At 33.2% G+C, this 22,265-nt stretch overlaps 1 protein-coding gene across 2 annotated transcripts in view; it reads right to left on the reverse strand.

Moving 5' to 3' along the window:
• Positions 1–15,305: 15,305 nt before the first annotated feature.
• Optix (optix) overlaps positions 15,306–22,265 on the reverse strand; it is a 183,503-nt gene continuing 176,543 nt past the window's right edge. For both annotated transcript variants that reach the window (XM_072520823.1, XM_072520822.1), the window contains one exon: positions 15,306–21,172. In XM_072520823.1, the coding sequence (XP_072376924.1) occupies positions 20,440–21,172 (733 nt within the window). In that variant the 3' untranslated portion in view covers positions 15,306–20,439. The remainder of the gene's footprint in view (positions 21,173–22,265) is intronic.

The raw sequence follows: 22,265 nt of genomic DNA on the forward strand, positions 1-22,265 counted from the left end.
TACCAAAATATTAAAAAACGAATATAGCAAAAACACTTGTTTTCTTAATATTTTTGTATAAGTTGAAGTTTTTTTATTTGAGAGTTGTATTCTAAGAGTTTTATTCCAATGACTATTAACTCTTCTTCTTCTTCACTGGCTTTACAACTCGGGGTGAGTCTTCGCCGTATCCACTATCGCCCTCCATCCTCTACAATGGGAAATAGAAGCGCAAGATCGTAGAAGATAGAGGACTATTAACTCCTAGTAAGTTTATTACTAATAACTAAAACAAAGTGTAGACACTTATTTTCTAAATGGTAAGTCAAGAGGAGTTCTCATGTTTAATATATTTAGTTGTGTGGACTTGCTCAATAAATTTACTGCTAACTCGTTGACAATACTTCTCTTCAAAAAAAGGAGGCAGGGGAGATCCGAAGAACTATAGGCCAATCTCCCTGCTGTCCCAAATGTACAAACTGTTAATGAAAGTAATAACTAACAACAGATTAACGTCGAAGCTCGATAGCTATCAACCGCTAGAGCAGGCAGGATAACTTTGGGAAATAGAGAGAACTATGAACAACTGCAGGATAGACTCGCGATACAGAATGCTCATACATAATATTTACAAGAAAGCTACAATTAAAATACAAATAGACGCGAAAACCAAAGCTATACCAATCAATAGAGAAGTTCGCCAGGGAGATGTTATCTCACCAAAGCTATTCACACTTGGACTGGAAGACGTGTTCAAAGACATTAACTGGACAGATAAAGGAATAGATGTTAATGGAAGAAAACTCGGTCATTTGAGATAGGCTTATGACATTATAATATTCGCTACAAGTTTCGAAGAACTACAGACCATAATGACAGAACTATTTCAAGCTTCGGAAAAAGTAGGTCTTAAGATGAACGTGGAAAAAATAAAAATAATGACAAATACACCGAACATTAGAGAAATAACGTTGAACGACATAAATTTAGAAACAGTAAGCGAATACATCTATCCGTGACATATAATGAAAGTTAACAAGGAAAATTAAACTGCAGAAATTACCAGAATGAAAACCAGAATTTACGATCAGTGTATCCTCACTATACTCACGTATAATTCACAGACGTAGACACTTACCAAGTCTAATATGGATAGAATAGTAAAGACACAAAGAGCGATGGAAAGATCAATGCTCGGGGTAAGGCTTACACACAAAAAAAACTAACAAATGGATTAGAAGCAAAATCAAAGTAAAAGACGCAGGAGAACATGCTGCCAAATTAAAATGGAGCTTCGCAAGACACAATGCTCGACTGAAGGATAAAATATGGAACCACGAAATACAACAATGGATACCATGGTTGGGAAAGAGAAGCAGGGGAAGACCACAAGTGAGATGGGCTGATGATCGGATTAAGAAGACCGGAGGACACAACTGGAAGCAAGTGGCGCAAAATAGAAAATACTGTATTGATTTGGGGGAGACCTATGTCCAAAGTTGGATTACTTAAGGCTGAAGAGAGAGAGAGAGAGGGAACTCGTTAGGGTGTTTTTCCAGTCGTTTAAAATATTTATCAAACCAATTTAACATTTGCTTCACTGTTTGGATCTTTTAGTCCCTGTATTTGTCTGCATTTGGAATTTACCACGGCGCATTAGTGATAACACGAAGAACCTTAGATTGAAATCGCTCTAGTATTGCTATGTTGCTATCTGCTGCACTTCCCCACAGTTCATTTCCGTATATCCAGATGGACCAAACGATTGCTTTATACGCTAATATTTTGTTAGATCATGATAAGGTACGACCGAATAACCAGTAGTGTTTTTTGAATTCTATTCCTAATTGCTTTCTTTTCACCCAGATTTGTGTTGTCCATGTGAGCCTCTTGTAATCCAAGATATTTTACAGTATCATTTTTGGGAATGTTCTTGTTATGCTTTAGGACATTTGGTGTTTCTCTGTGACATTTAGTAAATGTCACGTTAACTGAATTTGCTTCGTTGATCTTTATCTTCCATTTCTTAGTCCATATTTCAATTAAGTGTATGGTTTGTGGTAATATTTTAGCTGCTTGTATGGGATCTGGGTTTTTGAATAAAATAACAGTATTATCTGCGAATGTTGCGATTGTGGATTCTTCTCTAGTTGGGAAATCAGCTGTGAAGATTGTGTAGAGAATTGGTTTCAAGATCCTGCCTTACGGAACCCCTGCATTTATGTTGTGGATGTTAGATAATATTTCTTCGTATCTTGGATAAAGTAGCTGATATATTGCTTTCTTCAGTTTGAATAGTAATTCTGGATGCCAGACCTTGTCAAATGCTTGAATAACATCCAGGAAAATGGTATTGCAAAAGGTCATTTCCTGGAAGGCTCATTGTATCTTTTCTACCACCCTATGTACTTGTTCAGTTGTGCCGTTTTTTGGCAAAAACCGAACTAATGATTAGTTGTTCGTTTTTTTAATATTAAGTCTACTTGCTATGACTTTTTCTGCGACTTTGGACATAACTGGTAATAGGCTGATGGGTCGGTAGGATGTAATGTCATGTAAAGGTTTTCCTAGTTTTAGAATTGTGATGATTTCTACTAACTTCCATTGTGCAGGAAAGTAGCCTGTTCTTAGTATATCTAGAAGTTAGATAGTGTTTCTTTAGCTTCGTATTTATTCTGTTCTGGTAATATTCTCCACAATATGGAGAAGCTAATGGTTCTCGTAAAATTGGAGATGTTCTGAAAGCCTGATAAATGAGATTTCACTGGCTTGGAGCAGTACAGACTTGGGTAGTGAAACTGCTACCTACATGTAAAATTCGTCTTTGAACGTTGAAAGTCAAATCCTTTTTAATCCTTTATAAAAGCAATATTGTTTATTCATTGACGGGTTTTTGCCTCTATGGAAGATATGACTCCATCTCTTGCGCGTTCTACCGATACTTCTTTTCTTTTTCTTACCTGACCCCGTCTGATCCAAAAAGATCTCTATTAACACTGAAGCTGAAGCTTATTGTGTTTGCTGCCCCTTGTAGTTTCCTACACCTAGTTTAGAAATTTTCTACCTTATAGAAGTTTGTACAGGACTTTTGCTTGGTGTGTTCGAAATATACCAGAGTATCCTCTCGGTTGCCCATATAGTGTCTGTTTTTGCGGTCCAGAGCCTTGAAATCGCATAATATATATTTGAAACTTTCTGGTTTCTTATCGCAGTATCTGAATTTAAAGTATCCATTGTAAATGCCTATTTTATTCAGAAATTTTCTTACTGGTACATTCCTCGTCAACATTTCTGCTATTTTTCTCTTTGATCGACTTTTTTGTTGCCTTAAATGCCTTGATGCCTTGATACGTAGACAAGCTCAAACCTGTTTCGGTCTCCCAGTTCACTTTTTCTCTGACGCAGTCCCACACCAGTCTGAACGTCACTTCTTGATATGCCAGTGTCTTCAGTACTGCTTGACTGTCAGATAATATATAAATCTGCTCTTTTTTAAGTGATTTTTCATTATTTTTCTTTGCACTTTGCAGTATCGCATAAATCTCCGCTTGAAAACGGTTTAGTTCCTTCTCAAGACAAAGCTTTCGTTAATTCTTTGATTTTTGGAGTATATTCCTGCCCCATACCCTCTCTAGTCTTGGATTGTCTGTATACCAGCTCTTACTCTGTTGGTTCTGGTACTTCTTGTTTCTGACACTCTGTATAACTTCTTAAAATACGATAACACTTTCCCCCCATTGCGAAGTTTCAGTGATTGTTTTATTCTGCGGGCTCCCAATCTTGCCTTTCCTTGTATTATCAAATTCAAGGAAATCAGGCTTAGTGGAGCCTCCGTAGCTGCTATTGGAGTAGTACGCATGGCATCAGTTATCTCCATACATGTAAGTCTTTGCACCTTACTGAGTTTGGCTTTTGCAGCTGTATAAACTATCTTAGTTTACCGCACCGTTGGTGCATAAGTAATTGAGGGTTTGATAGTTACAGAAAAGTAATTTAATTTGTGTTAAGTGTAATGTGGCTTTATGTAAGGGGTGCTTTCACCGTTTCATACATCTTATAGCATAAAGTGACATACAATTGCCAAGTATGAGTATTTGTGATTTTTAATATATTATTGTATGTATAACTTTAAAATTTTTCATTAGCGGGAAATTATTATTGCACTAAAATTTATATTGTAAGGCAGAAAGCATTATAGTTTATTGGGGTAAATATTTCCCACCTTAAAAAAATAGTTTTTTTGTAAAAAATTTCATAAAAACGGTTGTGTTATATTCCTTGTAATCTCATTTCATAATTCAAGACAAAATATTTTAAAAACTATAATTGCCAGTCTCTTGCCACCTAAAGGGTTAATAGATGTATGGAAGGATTAGAAAGTAGTTCACATGTTGTCGGTTTCAGTAGATGAAATAGCTGTCGTTGGCTAAAGCAGAATGAGGCAAAATAATGCTTGAACTACCATTGTATATAAGAGAGATGATAATTTAAAAGTAGTGCTACAGATTTGTCAAGAATGTTAAAATAAGTCTTACGTGATTCTATATATTATTCGAAAAAAAAATCTTATATCCTAATGTAACTATAACTTTATAATTTTATGTAAAATACTCAAATTATGACCATTATGCAAAATAATTACCTATTAGCTACATATTTATCATATACCGACTAATATATCATGCAAGATCATAATTGATTATTAAACATTTTGTCAAAACTACCGATATGCAAATATATTCGTTAACTTTTTGAACATTTAATTAAGTTATTAGTGAAAGCAAGCGAAAATAATATTTAAATTATAGAGGTGTTCTCTCTCAGGTGCAAAAAGTGATTTTTTAAACTTTGGTTTACTGGTAGCTGTCAGACTGCAACATGCAATACGGGTTAAGTATATGATGACGTGGCACTTTTAGAAACATTCGTAATCGATCGAGATTTTGGTGTAAAAAAAAATCAGAAGCAAAACACATGTCTTATAAAAAATGTAAATCACAGGAAGGTAAGAACGGAGGGCCTTAAGAAAAATTAAAAGTAAATTTAAAATGTTTTGAATTAAGAATGTAGTAGAAGTTTTAGGAACTAGTGATAATATTGTGAATGAGAATAAAGTCTGTGGAATGTGTAGTTAATTGAATGTTATATGTGTTTGCTTCTCAGGCGTGGGAGAGAATAAAAGAAAAGCTATGATCACTTAGTATATAGACTTAAAAAAAATCACATAATAGGAGATAAGTTTATTGGATATGTGCATTGTTTCCTCTTATTAGGTACAGATCTTTTGTTTTTGGCTTTTGTATCAACTGGCGGTTCGCAATAACATCCTCCACCCATTTAACGATAAATCTGTTGGCAAAGACTGGTTTTACGCTTTTATGAAAAAGAACCCAAATCTTTGAGTCCGTAAACCCATAAGTACATCTTTTGCCACAGCTAGGGGATTTTGTATGGAAGAAGTAAACGTAAAGTTTTTTGACCTGGTCGATATCATTTTTCAAAAACACAACTATCCTCCTAACAGGATATATAATATTGAAGAAACATTTTTATCTATTATTCAAAGTAAAGTTCCTCATGTAATAGGCCTAAAAGGAAAGAGACAAATTGGGTCGCTTACTTAGGCTGAAAGAGTTTCTCTCGTGACTATTATTCCCTGTATATGTGCAGAAGGTGACCTTGTTCTTCATCTTGTGATATTTCCGAGAAAGAACATGAATGAACAACAGAGTTGCTCCTCCAGGGACCATCGCATCATGCCACCCGTCTGGTTGGATACAGACAAATATTTTTACTAAATGGTTTAAACATTTCATTGCTGTAACAAAACCTTTAGCTAAGTCAGCTGTTCTTCTTCTTCTTAGTGGGCACATAACCCACAAGCGGAACATTGATGTAACTAATTTAGCAAGGAAAAATCATATTACGGTATTATGTCTACCCCCACATAATCCACATAAAATCCAACCATTAGACAAAACCTTTATGGATCCATTAAAGTCTCACTATAGGTGAGATCTTTTAAGACATAGCTTAAGGCTCTTGAGTGTTTTTAATATGATGCAATTGTTTTGCTAGGGCTGCTTTAAAACACAACGTGGGAAAATAGCAGTAAACGGCTACAAAGTAACTGGTATTTATCCTGTTAATAGAAATGTTTTTAACAGTGAAGATTTCATTGCTTATACACTCACTGTTCCTAGGCCTGAAACTACACGACCAACTAAAGACCCTTTTCCTTGTTCGTCTACTATTTCTGATTCATTTCAATCATGTTCTTCTAAAAGTTCTATTTTGTGATTTCTTTGAATGTTTCTAAGTCAAAACCTTTTGTCATACCGAAAGCGATATCACTACTACCTCCAAAAAATCAGAAGCCAAATAGAAGCAGGAAAGCTAAATCTATATCTATAATAACCTACTCTGCATATAAAAAAGATCTAGAGGATAAACTGAATGAAAAAACCAGAAAAAAAGAACCAGGAGCTTCAAAACAACAAGATAAGGATAAATTCAAAGACCTGTTAAGAAATTAAACTTAGACCCAAACCTACTAGAGAAGATTTCAGTGTAAACAGTGATGGAACATTCCACCCTGATGTATCATCTGTAATGGATTCCATGTCATCAGCTAAAGAACTAGAAAACTAAGACTCTAAATGTATCTTCTGAAAAGGAAGATTCTCCGAAGATGAACGAGAAGAGATTTGGATTCAATGTTTAAGCTATTCTTTGTGGGCCCACCTTGACTGTTTTGGAGCAGGGAAATAAGATTATGTGTGTGTTTTTGTAAATAGAGTAGAAGCAGTAATGACTAGGCCATAATCTTAAAAATATGGTTTTTATAGTAGAAAATAATTCTTCTTAGTTAATGTTTTTCCAAATGATTTCCAAGCCGTTGGGTAGATCAAACAAAAATACTGATTAACCAAGGGTAACATGAAGCCGAACAACTAGCCCAGGACAGAGAAGGATGGAGAGAAATCGTGAAAAAACTGTAAAGGCCTGATGGTGTCACCACATCCCAAAAGGGATTAGGGCTGAGGAGGAGGATTTACATATTCATTCACTATTAAAACAAAATAGATATTTTATTCCTCACAAGTTCATTGCAGTTAGTTGTAGTATGGAGTCATGATGATTTTGGGAATTTTTATTTAAAAAATAGTAAGTTATTTTTAGAAATGTAAATGGTATTCCACAACACTCTCCCTTCCTCTCAGAGAGAGAGTTTCTCGAGGGTGAGGGAAGAGTCACTAGTAGGAGTTATTACTAAGTATTGGTCTTAGGTAATGATTTGAAATTGATGTTGGTAATTTAGGATTTAATTCAGCGAAAAATATAGTATTGTTTTTCGCATATAAAAAATTGAACATCCTTTTTTCTTATGTTCTCTTTATCTAGTGATTTTCTGCAATTGTTCTAGTTCGTCAAGTAAACATTTTTCCGCAGACTTTATTTTTTCCTCTTCTTACATTCTTGCAATCATCATCATTTCAATGATGCACAAGTTTCTATTCCTATTTCATCTTCTGCTGCTGCTTCAATATCTTCCTTTATGCTGGTCCAGTAGGAGACTATAGCTTTCTGGTATGTTTCATTTGATTCCTTAGCCTGTTGGGTTGTTTCCCAAGTACCGTTCTGCAACTGTGTCATCTCTTAGGTTTTGCACGTTCCATTTCTTTCTAGCCATTTTATTTTCTTTGCTAACATTTGAATTTCTAGCCCTCAATGTTGAGATCACTAGACAGTGATCTGAGTTTATATTTACATCTGATCTTTATCTCGGATCTATTATGTGATCGATTTGACTCGTTGTTCTTTCATCAGGGGAGGTCCAGGTCACCAAGTTTTGTATATTCTTCTATTATATGTGATAGCGAATCACATGTTTACTGCTGCTCCTAAGTTTATCAGTCGTAATTCATATTCATTATCTCTACTAACGTTGTGTATGCTATGTATTCCAATAGTGGGGATAATAACTCACGGTCGTCTTATTTGTGCATTCATGTCACCTTAAACTATCTTAGTGTCATGTCTGAGACATCTTCTATAGGCTTGCTCTAGGTCTTCGAAGAACTGTTCTTTTATTTCTTCTGGTTTGTCATCAGTCGGAGCATGAGCATTGATCAAACTGTAATTGAAGAATTATTATACTCTTTGACTGTAAACTTTAAACTCAATAATAAGGCCCTTTGTTTTTTGATTTACAATAAATCCCACTCTATGTATGTGTTGACTTTCATTGCAGCATAAGTTCTCTTGTCAACAGTGCCGGTTCTCGTCCATCTATTTCCTGCAGTGTTAAAACATCTACTTTTTACGTGTTAGTGTTAGTCGAGTGTATCATGAAAATTTCAGAATCAATGACGAAATTTAAAAATTTTCGTGACCCGTGTATATATTTTATAGCTAAATTTTGGTCCGTTTTTCTTGTTTTCAGTTACCACGTTTAAACGAAATGTTTTGTAAAAGTTTCTTTTTGTTTCTTAAAACCTGTTCGTCTGTTTAATTTAAGATGCTTATTTCAAGAGAACCAAATTTTTAGTTATTAGTTTTTAAATCGTTTTTACTCAAACTTTAATTTTTAATAAAATGTACCTAATTCTAATTATTGAATCTTCTTGAACTCACCAACAAACAACCAAGTAGTATTAAACATTATAATACAAAAGAGTCTCATAATTTAATCACCGACGTTAATTTTCCATTCGTAAGAAAACAAAAGTAAGACCATAACGAGCCTCATTCCCTATTCCTAATTGTTTTCAATTGGACGATCGCGTCTGAGGCAGAGACTACCAAAACTAATTCTGGTTCAATTAAAAGTATTATTACAATAATTAGTAGAACATAAAGTATTCTTGGAATGATCTCGGCCATTTAGCGTTGCAGGAATTCATTATGCGACTAAGAGGCCATTACCAAAATGCTTGGCTGGCTTCCTAATTAAGACCGAGACTCGCTTTAACTTTTATTAAAATAACGTACGGGGAATAATAAATTTATCAATTAGATTTGCTTTGAACGTCCGAAGTAGATACCTAACTTTAATTATAATTATTGTACCGTGGATTCGGTTTTCTGCCATTAGTATTTGTTTCTTAATAATACTCGGAAACCATTTGTTGTTGCATCTCAGTTTCTTATCAACTAAATAATTGAAAATTAGCTTCAATTACAACCGTCAATTATTTATTTGAAGTTTGTCCTCCATCAGAAGCTATTATTATAACGTAGTTCCAATTTGTAACGCGAAAAAAGGAGGAAGGCAACGCATAAATGACAATGTGAATCTAAATCTAAACTTACAAGATATTAGGATTTCTAATGGACAATCTTTGACTTCGATTCATTGCAGTGGAGATGGATGTGAAGTAAACGGGTACAAATCCAAACAGAAGAATAAAAATGTCCAAACAAGTATTCAGTACCCATCTGTATTTGTCATGGCTGGTTTGAATTTCTTTGGGGAAATATTCACAGGGGTGCTGTTTTATATTATCTAAAGAAGCTTAGATGTCTGTAAAAACTTTCTCAAAATTCATCCTAATATTATACTGCACCGTTTTTAAATAAAACGAGCGGTTCTAATTTATATAAATATATTTATTTATAAGTTTACAGCAAGATTATATCTTATCAACTAACTTAGCTAATACGAGCGCTACTTATATATACAAGTTATTCTGTACTAGAATATTCTGGAATAGTCCACCTCTATTCACTTGCATTAATCGATTCTATTATGGTCGATACATCCTAAAGCTTCTCGAAGGCAGATCATCGTCGGCTCGAGATACAATCGTTATATAGGCTGCGTCGAAATAAGCAAGTTCGCTACAATACTTACTTAATTCTTGTTCTTGAGAGAGTTCTTTAGTTAATTCTTCCATAAGTTCTTGAACGCACTCGAATGAATCTTTTAAATCACTGGAAAATTGTTTTTGCAAGTGAAATCTGCTATAATTCAATTTTTTTTAATTCGTTAACATTATCCGTGACTGTAATTGTATTAATATCCCAGTCTTGCAAGCCACTATTCAAAATATTTAGGTGTTCGAATAAATCCGCAAGGAAAACTAGCATTAGAAGCCAAAGAAATTTGAAAATAGATCTTCATATTCCAAATTATCCATTATTAAGAATGGAGACAGAAAGATTGCCGAAAAGATCCCTAGATAGTTAAATGCAGGGCGCAAGACCAAAAGGATGTCCACGGAAAAGATGGGAGGATGAAGTGGCGGGGGACGCGCAAAATTTGCTAGACGTGAGAACCTGGAGAAGATCGGCGCGGGACCGACAAGGTTAGAGGCATAGTTTGGAGGAGGCCAAGGCCCGATTTGGGCTGTAGCGCCATTGGAGAGAGAGAATTACATCAAAAGTTCTGCTCTTAACTAGAAAACTCTTTTTGAGACTTTACTCCTTGAAAGCTATCTTACTTAAGTGTGGTAAATAATATTTACATATAAGGCACCAATATCTTTACAATTTTTTCTGAAAATGCGAGTTTTCAGTGCTTTACTTTGGTGAATTTTACAACTTGAATGACACTTTTAAAACACAATCCATTTCGGCAAGTAAACTTACTTACTTACTTCTGGCAATTTAACAATGTGCAAAGATTTTTGCAGCCTCTTTTTCGCCTACGATAATTTCCACAATCTCAACAGCTGCAGGTAATATCTTCAGCAATTATAATTGTCTTATTGGTTTTTGCAATGCGGGATGCAACTATGTCTTGCTAGTAATGCTTTTTCATTTGTATTGATAAGGAAAAAATTGCTTGTTGCTTGTAAAGAGCAGAATTTTGCAGACTTTTTTGTCTAGATGTTTGCTATTTAAATACCAAATTACTTTTTTGTCAAAACTTCTTCACAAATAACGCACTGTGGCTTATACAAAATAAATGTAAAGCCATATTTAAGATACTCATTACTAGACTTCGGCAAATATGCAAATGAAAATGTAGAAAATATGCGCATAAATATGCACGTGTTTACCCGAAAATATGCAAATATTTTACAAAATATGCATACAAATAAATAAAAAAATCGTAAAATAGTAACAATTTTATTTAAAAAAAAAAGTGTACATAACTAAATGTTTCCTACTATTCATTAAGATTTACATTTATTTTAAGTAACTACATCATTTTTAAGTATGAATAAACTTATTTAGAATTATGGTAACAATAAATGACCAAGTGGTGTTCAAAATTTTCTAACAAAAACTTGTGGCTTCTGTCTGAGTACATATATTTATATATGGAAAAACTTCGTTCAACATCAACTGATGTAACGGGAGCATTTTTCAAACTAACCAAAACATTTGGTTCTAAATTAATTGTTTCCGGAATATTTCCAGCTAGAACACTGACTACTTCAGAAAGAATATGGTAACCTTTATTTTTTTCCATAGTAGCTTCAAATTTTTTTAAAATATCTTTTCCAATATTACCTCTAACGTTCCGACAACATGACGCAAATTCTTTTATTAATGCTGTACTTTCGAACAATGACAGTTTTGGTGATTCTAACTGAGTAATTGTTTTTTGAACAAAACTAAAATTTGATTTTATAAATGAAAGTTCTTGTTGAAGCAAGTTACTCTGAAAAGTTTGTTTAGAATCCAAAAGAGATTGGGAACTTTCATCTGTTAACGTATCAATTATGTTCTTTATTTTAACAAAATGATCTGCATAAAAATTAGCTGCTTCTAACCATGTTCCCCATCGCGTTAAAATAGGTTGTGGTGGAAGAAGAATGTTAGGTAGCATTTCTTTATAAAGTTGAATTCTTATAGTAGATTTAAGAAATACTTTTTTGACACTGGATATCATGGTATTTACAAGAGGAAACTTTTTTCGTATTTCCTCTGCAACTCTGTTTAATCCATGCGCTACACAAGTAACATGTATTAAATCTGGGAAAAATATTTTTAAATTTTGTCCTGCTTTCACCATATAAGGAGCAGCATCCGATAAAATAAGCAGTTATTTATTAGAAGGAATAGTTGTCGGAAGAAAAAAAGTTGCTAATGTTTCTTGTATAAAACGCGAAATTGTTAAAGCATTTGTTTTCTCAAGTTGCTGGCATGAAATAAGATGAGATTTTGGTAAGGTATCTTCTTTAAGAACACCAATTAATAAATGAGCAATATACTTTCCTGAGGAATCAGTGGTTTCGTCTACAGATATGTAAAAATAATTATCTGCAATTTCTTCCTTAATATTAATTAACACCCACGAGTATAGCCCGTTCACATTATTTCTTCTTAGAGACCGATCACTTGGAACATTAAGTTTGCAATATTTTTTTAGAAACGAACTAAAATTTACATTTGCTAATTTTGAAAGCGGTATGTTTGCAGACACTAATGCGCGACACAAGTCTTCATTAAAAGTTTCTTGCTCATCTAATTTTTTTGAAGTAGATTGGAAACATTTAGCCATTGAAGTTTGATGTTTTCCTCATATTTTTTCTTTTTTTGCAATGTGTGAAGCAGTTCTCACATGTTGGTCTATCTGAAATTTCTTCTCACATGCTATCTATAAATAAAAATAAAAACCTTTATTTTAACCCAACCTTTAAAATATAAAAATATACAAGGTGTTTTTGGTTAATCAAATAACTGGTTTGGAAAAAAATTACTCGCTAAGTGTTTTAAATGCAGTATTAATCCACAAATTAGTTTTTGTTACTAACCATTAGTACATCATATAACTTATTTTAAAATTCAACAAAAAAGTTTTTTTTTTGTTAATTCAATTACAATAAAAATAATTTTGTTTTAGAATAGCTGACTTCATAAAAAAAAGTAAAGGTGAAAATTTTTTCTAAATACACACCATTGTATTGCACCATGGACAATTTTTTCTCACTAAAGGAAGCTATTTTTCATTTAAAAACAACCTACGAGTACTAAATTTCAAGTAAATACGTTTATTGGTTTTAAAGTTATTGTTGTTATTAACTAAAAGAATTTAATTTTTTTTAATTTTAACACCCTGTATCTCGAAAAGTAAATAAGTTTGACCCCTCATTAACTATATCGTTTTGTTCAATTTTTCGAGAAGTATCTACAGTCAAACGTTGTAAGTGTCATTTGGAAACACCCTGTATGTATGAAATATTAGATATTTAATAGAAACTATTAGATACTTACAATTTTGCCACAGACTGAACAGTAGATTTTTCCCATATCCATAGACAGCTCTTTATAAGGTTTAATCCAAGTTGAAGCACTGGTTGTTTTAGGCATTATAAAATCACAATCTTCCTTTTTGTTACGCACAACGAGTGTTTACGCTTTGAATATCAAAACAAAAATGATTTACAAATCTGAGCATCAAATTAGAAATGTTTAGGTACCTAATTCAATAAACTGGGAGATTTTGGAATTTTACCTGCTGTTAAGATACAATAAATTGAGGGCTACTTAAATTGATCTTCTTTGAAATTGTAAATGTTTTGTACCTATAGAGATTACGTACTTAGATCATTTCTTGATTAAAATGACTACAAAATTTTATACAAGAATTGAAATAAATTGGTATGTTTAAAAATTTTCAAAAACAGTATAAAAATCTGAACTTTTATGCACTTTATGCAAACTTTTATACAAATATGCCAAAATATGAAATATTTGCATAAAATATGCACAATATGCAAAATATGCAATATGCATATTTGCCGAAGTCTACTCATTACTTATGCACTTAGTACCTTAAGTCCAGCCACTAATGTAGCGCCTTTTCTTTGTTAAATATGGAAGTAAAAGTAAAAAGAAAGAAATTGTGTAGCTGGCTCATAAATGCCGCAAGTAAAATCGTTTTTCTCTATTAAACAACTGTAGCAAATCTTAGGCAAAATATCAGATCTTCCCCTTGATTTGGCAAAATTATGAAATGACGAATGAACTGGGTATGATAAGACAAGAAGGGTCACCAACTAATTTAGATATTATAGAGTACTTAATTAGGAATGTACAGAATATTCTAAATTCCAGAATATTTAATATAAGAATACCATATACTAACTTTTGGAGAAAGCAAAAAAGCCAGCAAGTTATAAGTTATAAATCAGAGAATACCGATTATTCAAGGATATGTAGAATCCAGAATACTGAATACACTCCCTACTAATAACCAACAAGCTGTATGTAACCAAAAGTAAGAAACGCACTCATGTAATAATGGATTTATAGCATAGTAGTAAGAACATATCATATACATTAGTGTATGGTGTCCAAAAGTGCAGCAAACACGCACATTGCCATTCCCAAATGAAGTACGGTAACATAAACAAAGCTAAGGATGCCCTGCTGTATCTCTCTCCTCTGCACATCGTTGTAAACGGGGAGGCAAGAATGGGAATATGACATTAATATTATAAACGATTCTATAGATTGCTAGACGCTGCACACTGTGTGGTTCAGAACCTGAAACAGTTAACCATATTTTCAGCTAAAAATAATAAAACGGAGGCAGTAATAAATTTTTGAAAGTTATCAAGTGACTCCGCAAACATATGGTACCCAACCATTAGACATCTGCAAGCTGATACGACGTTCCAGAAATCTAGATACTTAAATCTCAAGTAGATCAGAAACAATTTCATTCAGAAACTCTTTAGCTGCCGCTTGAAGTGTTTTGTATTTACTGTATGAATAAAAAAGGCACTATAAAATGCTATGTATTTATTGTATTTAACAGCACATATGCAGATATATATGCGCATTGATTTTAGACTGCATTTGTAAGGGATTGGTACGTACATGCCCTCCGCCTTAAAATACATTTCAATACATTACACAAATTTTGTATAAGCTCGAAGGACCAATTATGTAGCTGATGCTTGTAGAGTTATATATTTACTGTAATAATTAAAAAGCACTAAAAAGTGCTATGTATTTATCGAATTTAACAACGTGACAATTTGAGTTGTCTTAGTCCTGAACGCGAACTCTGATGTTTATGTACACGTCCGAAATTTTAGCTGTCAATAAGTTAGTAATTTATATGGTTTCTTGAAAAATATTAGAAACTTGGTTTTATTCAAGTACATATTCGATTATTCAAGTCATAATGTAAAGAGGAGGAGTAATTAATGTTAAAAGGAAATTGCGGCTGAGTGTAACACCCACTATGTCTGTTTTAACCATTAATAAATAAATTATTTATTGATATATTATAATATATTACAATAAAGGAAGAAATACACAAGTTATTTTCACTGCGGTAATGTGTCTGGCAATAAATTTCACTAAAAGGAAAATATAAAGGTAACTGAAATAAAATACCAACGTTTTATGTAATATTATTGTGTAATATGTTTTCTTTATATACAATCGACAATCAATATAAATATATACTCATTTTATAATAAATCAATAACATATGATTTTCATCTACAAATTGAATATACGCAAACATCTAGGTTTAATACAGGGTGATCGTTTAAATGTTATGTTAAAAGAGTTATTGCAGATATATTTTACATGGTATTTCAATGATAATTTAGAGAGCCTCTTTAATAATCGCAAGGCTACCCGAACACTCTAAAATTATAGATATGATTTACCAACAGAAATTAAAGAAATTCGACGACAAAAATGATTTTCTATTTATTCAGTACAACAATATACAAAATTAACTGTTGATCGATTTATTTGAGGAAATGTTTGTCTACTCATCAGGTTTCTCTTTGCATGATCTATTTACATTAGAGAGCACGCGTCAATATTCTTTCCATGCTTTATTTAGGCTCGATATAAGATCATTAGGATAATGTTTTTGTTTGTCTTTTTTTTTTTCATTGTTACTAATCTTCGCTTAGATCTGTTCTACAGAAAGACATTCAGCATCTTTCAATGTTGCTAGTGATCGTTTCCCGAAATAATCAAAAACGACCACTAAGGTCACTAACCTTAAGACTCTCATGCTAACCAGTAAGAGAGACACAGAAAAAGAATGAAAGATAGAGAAGGAGCAGGTATAGATAGATATCGGCAAGCAAAAAATAGAATAAAAAAAAGAAAATAAAAACAAACTAAAATTTAGCTGCGTTGATGCCATAGTTATAGTAATTGTACTACACTTATATAAAGTACACCAAAAAACTACAAGTTTGCAAGAAAGTACCAAGTTGCTACCGACTGTAATTATGCAATTTCTGATAGCTTGACGTTGGGATCACAATTGTGGAAGAAGAGTTTTGATAACGAAACTGTGGAATTCTGTGGACCAAAGCGCACTAACAGATCTGTTATAATGTTCAGCACTCTTAGTTGAATAGATTTATCATCACTTTCAAAAGCACTAGCCAAAGATTTTGCCATTTTCTTAACAATTCTACGAGATACATTTTTATGTGTTTGAGAAAGTGTGACGATAACAATTTTTACAACAACTCTTATATTTTGTCTCAAAACTGCTCTGGACAAGGACAAAAATTGTTCAAAATATGTTAATTTATGTGATATATGCAGAAAAGTATTGGCAAAAAAATGTGCCAAATAAAGTTTATGATTGCGCAGAATCACACTTATTGTCCGAGTCATCTCACCGTGACACATCGGGTGGGTTGGACTTTTACAGTTCTTTGTATTTTGATGCTATCTGTTTTTGTCTTAAGTATTTGGCTTAACCAACTCTGTATACTTTCTTCTAAATGGTATTTTGATATAAATACATAAATGTTTCAGAGAGTAGACTTTTTGTGCCAAGATTTAGACAGTCAAAAAAATGTGAGCCATCTCTCACGGACTAACCCTAGAACTATAGCTTCTACTTGAGGTTCTTTGACTTTGGTAACTAAATATGCAAGCTTTTAATGGCCAGATTTTGAACTTTACCATTTTGATCTTCGAGAGAGTTTAATAACTTAAATATTACCTTGTTTTTTCAGTATGTGTATGTGTAAAACATTTCCTGTTTGAAGTACTACCATTAAGTCATTTTTGCCATTAATCGAAAATTTTTATCTGAAGAGGTCATGTTTTCCAAATTGCTAATTTTATTTGAAACACTTGCCATGGTGTTAAACAATCATACAGATTAATTATGGGAGTTATTTTTCAAATTATAATAATATACAATAGTTGATAAATGTTTATGCAAATATGACAAATATGACAAAATAAATATGACAAAAAAAACAATTACTAAAACCAGAAACTAAGGACTATTGAGAGAAAATTGTTAAAAATAGAGGTGATAACATGGGTGGGCTATTTGAATAATTTAAAAATCCTAGTCGGTCAGATAGCCAAGCGGGTCAGGCGGCCGACTCTCATTCGCTTCAATGTCGAATGGTTAAGTGGATGTGCGTTTAAGTCCTGGCTCGGTGTACAGAAAAATAAAAAAGGCTAACGCCGCAGTTTAAAATTCTAAAACGAATCTGCGGCTTTGACTAGAATATGCTGGTGTCTGATCGGCCTATGGTAAAGCAGTACGGCAAGAGATAAGGGCTTGCGGCTCGGTGATACTACTCCATAGATCCCTACGGAAGAGAGTGGCGCCTTAATATACAATGGAAGTTAAGCAGTATTTTAATATTAATAAAAATTATGCTTAAAATAATCGGCTTCTTCTTCTTTCTCTTTATAAGCAATTCTGCTTGTTCATTGGCGATTTATACCTCTATGAAAGGTTGTCATTTTCCATCTTTTGCGCGGTCGTCCGATATTTCTTCGGGCGAATGGTGACTTATCTCTTTCTATTTTGACGACACGGGCCTCCCTCATTCTGCTTATGTGGTTATTCCATGCTTTTTTTATATTTTGTGTCCATTCATTTATACACTGTACGTTACATTTTCTTCTAATGTCTTTACTTTTCCTTCGATCTTTCAGCGTATTTCCTATAATTCTTCTCAGTACCTTCATTTCTGCCGTTTCCAGTGGCCTTTGTGTTGTGTGGCAGTGTCGGGTCATGTTTCTGAGGCATATGTCATTATTGGTCTTAAACGGGCTTTATAAATTCTTGACTTCATCTTAGTGTTGTGTCAGGCATCAGTGTTAATGTTAAGGCATTCTGCCAGCCTATTTGCTTTTGTACTTGATCTCTTACTTCTTTGTCCAGGTCACCATAGCTTAAAATAATGTAGTACGTAAATATAGTAACTATCCCTCACCATCTTTTAGAAGTGGGATGCTTGTTTTGTAATTCCTTTATGAATTTTTTTCTATGATGCTTTCTTTCGTTCACTTAAAAAATATAAGCCCTCATTGAAAGCATAGATGTTAGTAGTAGCTCTGTAATAATTCCAACAATGATCCAGGCAAAGTTAGGCCCTTTAGTCTTTCCTTGACTTATAAGTAATATTTTTTTAACAAAAAAATTTTACATTTTGCATTAAATTACGTATTAGCTCTTGCTAAATTGGACTCAGACACACGATGTAGAAGAATTCAAGTACTAGATTAAATTAAATTTAAGTTAGGTTATTTTTTTAAATATGCATAATATGTGTTTTACTAATTGGTATTACTAAACAGTATATTTACTGTTTAGTAATATTTTTTACGTAAATAAAGTAAAGTAAAACTTAAGTTAATTACATACGTATATTGAAATACTACAACAAAACAAAATTATTGATACCTAATCTATGACACAACTCTATTAAAATGATCACCCTGTATAATGCTGTAATTCTAATCACAATATAACCAAAAAAATAAATAATTTCGATACGTACAAAAACAAAGATTCTGGTAAAGACAGTGTCAAATGAAAATCATTTTGTGCATTTTTTAAATTGACTAAAATGCTTTGTTTCTATAAAATATGCGATATCTAGTCAGAGTCAGACGATGGAACAATTTAAAAATGTACATAATTGTCTTAACAATACGTAAAAATTGAATCAAAAGAATTTTTAATAAAATCAACAAGAATTTAATTAAGAATTTAGTGCGTATTCTGTCCGCTGGTTTTATTATTATCTTTCTTTACAGTGTATTTGTACCTACAGTAAATTTGTTAGGAGAATTTACCATATTTAATGTTTTGATTTTGAAGATTACAACATTGAAATGGAACTGGGCGGGGCATGTTGCCAGATTAAAAGATGGAAGGTGGACGAAGAAAATTCTGGAATGGAGACCTAGACACGATGCTTATCGTAATCGAGGAGGTCTTCCAACAAGGTGGTCAGATGGCATCAAGCACATTCAGCACAACTGGATTCAGGGTGCTCAAGATATAATGCATTGGAATTATTTACGGCAGGCATATGTCCAGCAGTAGACTCAAAGCGGCTGATGATGAGGTTCCATGGAACCTCTCTATACTGTGCCAAAGTTACGTCAAAGAATGATGAAATTCTATATTTGTTCAGTGTGGTTACATAGCACTGAGATCTGGAGTCTGAAGGCGAATACAATCACTCGCTAGAGGCGTTTGAGATGTGGTTGCATAGAAGAATACTTCGAATATCCTGGACATCGATGCAGACCGACGAAGCTGTGTTAAATAGAATAACTCGCCAATATAATGGCCAACATTAGGGGGACCTAATATGGCACCGAAAGAAGAAGAGATAGAAGTAGCCTCGAATTACATTAATTACAAATAATTTCCTTTTCCATATTTACGTAAACTAAGACTTTTTAATTGCGTATATTTAAGGTTGTTTGAACAAAAGTACGTCCTGAATTAACGATGTATTCTATCATCTAGCTCTGACCAAACCTGTTAAAATCCTAATATCGACATTATCGACAAATTGCCACTGAACATTTAAAGTAAGTTCACCATCCCGTACACTTACTCTTCTGTACAAGCGAATAAATATACATAACATTGCAGTAATTCTAGTTTCTGAGACATCACAGAACATACCGTACGTTATACTCGAAAACCAAAAATCTTTTATGTTTAAAAATATTATTAGAAATATGTTTAAAGTATTTTCAATATTTTAAAGTATTGCTAGCCGTTTTTGAACATTTAAGAGATCTGGGTTTCGTATTTTTCAAGCTAGTATTATATCGGAGCCATTATATTTACGATAAATGGTTTTAGATTGATTAGGTCTGTAGAGTTTATGTTGTTTTTCGGTTGATGTGACAATTTGCTTTAGTTGCTTTGCTATTGCTTTATTAGATTTCCCTTTTTTCAATTTAGGCTGTGTAGTTGAATACTAACTTTCCCAGATGCATTTAATATTATAATATCACATTTGTATAACAAATTGAATATGTACCAAATGAGTCGCTTGCCATAAAAAAGGTTTATAGTGTACTGGTTATAAATTTATATAAAATAAATTCTGGGTATTGATTTATTGTACTCTTGTCAAATAAATTATGCGTGGAAACCAAAAAAGCATTGTCCCATACATAAACCGTGTATCGTAAATATTGCTCTTAATTGAAGATATTTATACACTCCGTGATGTCATACTTAAAAAGTTCCTATTCACATCCGTGCCACTCCACGGGCGAGTATCACGTTAGCCTTGGAGGCGAAAACGGCCGATGCAAAATATGACCGTTATTGTTAGGACTCGGTGGAGCGATTCTGACAATTCCACCATGCGAATACGCTCCATGAAGATTGGTATGCGGTGAAGGGGCTCCCAGTCTACCGGGAGATGTCACTTGGATTCTCAAGGGTGTACCGATTTGCGCTGGGTTTAGCTGATGGCCTATTCGCAATGGTAAAGGGGTTTCTATTTTACCCTCGTTGTGCTGCATCCTCAAGGTATCCGCAATTCGTAGATTCATGGGCGGCGAGTGCTGAATAGTAGTCTGTGGGGGAGAGTCCAGCTTCCTAGCATCCTTGTCCGTACTGTCGACATCGATGGGACTCTCGTTGGAACTTAACCTCAAATTGACTGCTGTAAAACTGGAATTATTGTCTACATTAATAGGAGACGCTGAATTTCTATCTTTAGACCTCTCGATTCTGAAATTTGGAGAAAACGTGGGAGGAGTATGCGCTCCTCCAAAGCGAAATTGGGCGGGCATAGGACCTGGGGAATGAGCTCCAAATCTAAAGGAGGTTATCGGGTTCGGTGAGGTTCTTCCAAATTGTATCGGACCTGGAGAGCTGATGGGAGGTGAGTGGGCCCCTAAAGATATGTCTGAGTCACTATCTGAAGGAGTTGGACTTAATGGAGGTTGTCTTCCACCACTGCCGTGTTGGGCCAATTGGGCTGCTAGTTGTTGCTGCTGCATTCTGAAACAAAAAAAAAATTTTTAACATTATAAATTTAAGAGATTATATAAAATAAATCTCACAATAATTTGTAAAACAATACAGTGATTTAAGAAGTTATACTCCTTTTGTCATAATCTAGTAAAGAAGAAATTCATTGTCTCAAATGTTGTAGTAATTTTAGTAAACCAATAGTACAGCTACATATATAATTTATTCACTAATAAAATATTATCATTCAAAAGAGCCTTTTTAAGAAACAAAAGAAATTTGGGATTACCTAAATATTTTTAATCAATATACTAAATTCTTAATCTTTTCAGTTAAGCTGTTAAGCTTTTAATCATTTAAATTTCTGTCTGTTTAGACCTTTAAACGTATCTATTATTACTTTTTGTACTAATAGCGACTTGGAGCAATATTAAGTTAATTCATTCGATCAAATACCAGTGGATTCATTTTTCGTCAATGGTTAGGTTATTATGAAACGATGTAAATACTACTTTGGATTACGCTTAAATGGCGTCAAATACTGCTCTGAAGTGGTCTCACGGATAAGCATGTTGTCCAGAGTGAGCAAATGTGGCAATCAGCTTTCTCATACCCAAAATTTCACGAAGGATATAACAAACTCGGTCTTGTGATATGCCTGCGGTCTCAGCTATCTTGCGTACCTTCAGTCGGCGGTTTGCCAATATGAGATCGTGAATTTTTGTCACGTTATCCTATTATCCAAATAGCGTAAACCTTCAATTTTACTTCTGTAAATGTAAAATTCTTATTTAATAGTGTAGTATTAAAATTTATATGACTCTCGTCTAGACGAACACTCCACTCGGATTATTCGTAGTGCAGTTTCTTCCTTTTTAACTATGACCTGAATTGAAGACGCAATTATTTATAGATTAATTCTAATAAAATCTGATGTAAAAATCAAAAGGGCATTCAAAAACTCATTTGTGCACTAAAAGAACTAGAGATTATAGGTTTTTATGGGTTTTTATGGGTTTTTATTAAAAACTCTTTTCGCAAAAATAAGAATTATATTCTGATTATAATTTTAAAACAAGTAAACGTTAACTGTATCTGTCAAAATATTTGTTAAAATAAATAG

The sequence above is a fragment of the Diabrotica undecimpunctata genome, chromosome 1 (genome assembly GCF_040954645.1).
Source record: "Diabrotica undecimpunctata isolate CICGRU chromosome 1, icDiaUnde3, whole genome shotgun sequence".
In the NCBI taxonomy this organism is placed as follows: Eukaryota; Metazoa; Arthropoda; class Insecta; order Coleoptera; family Chrysomelidae; genus Diabrotica; species Diabrotica undecimpunctata.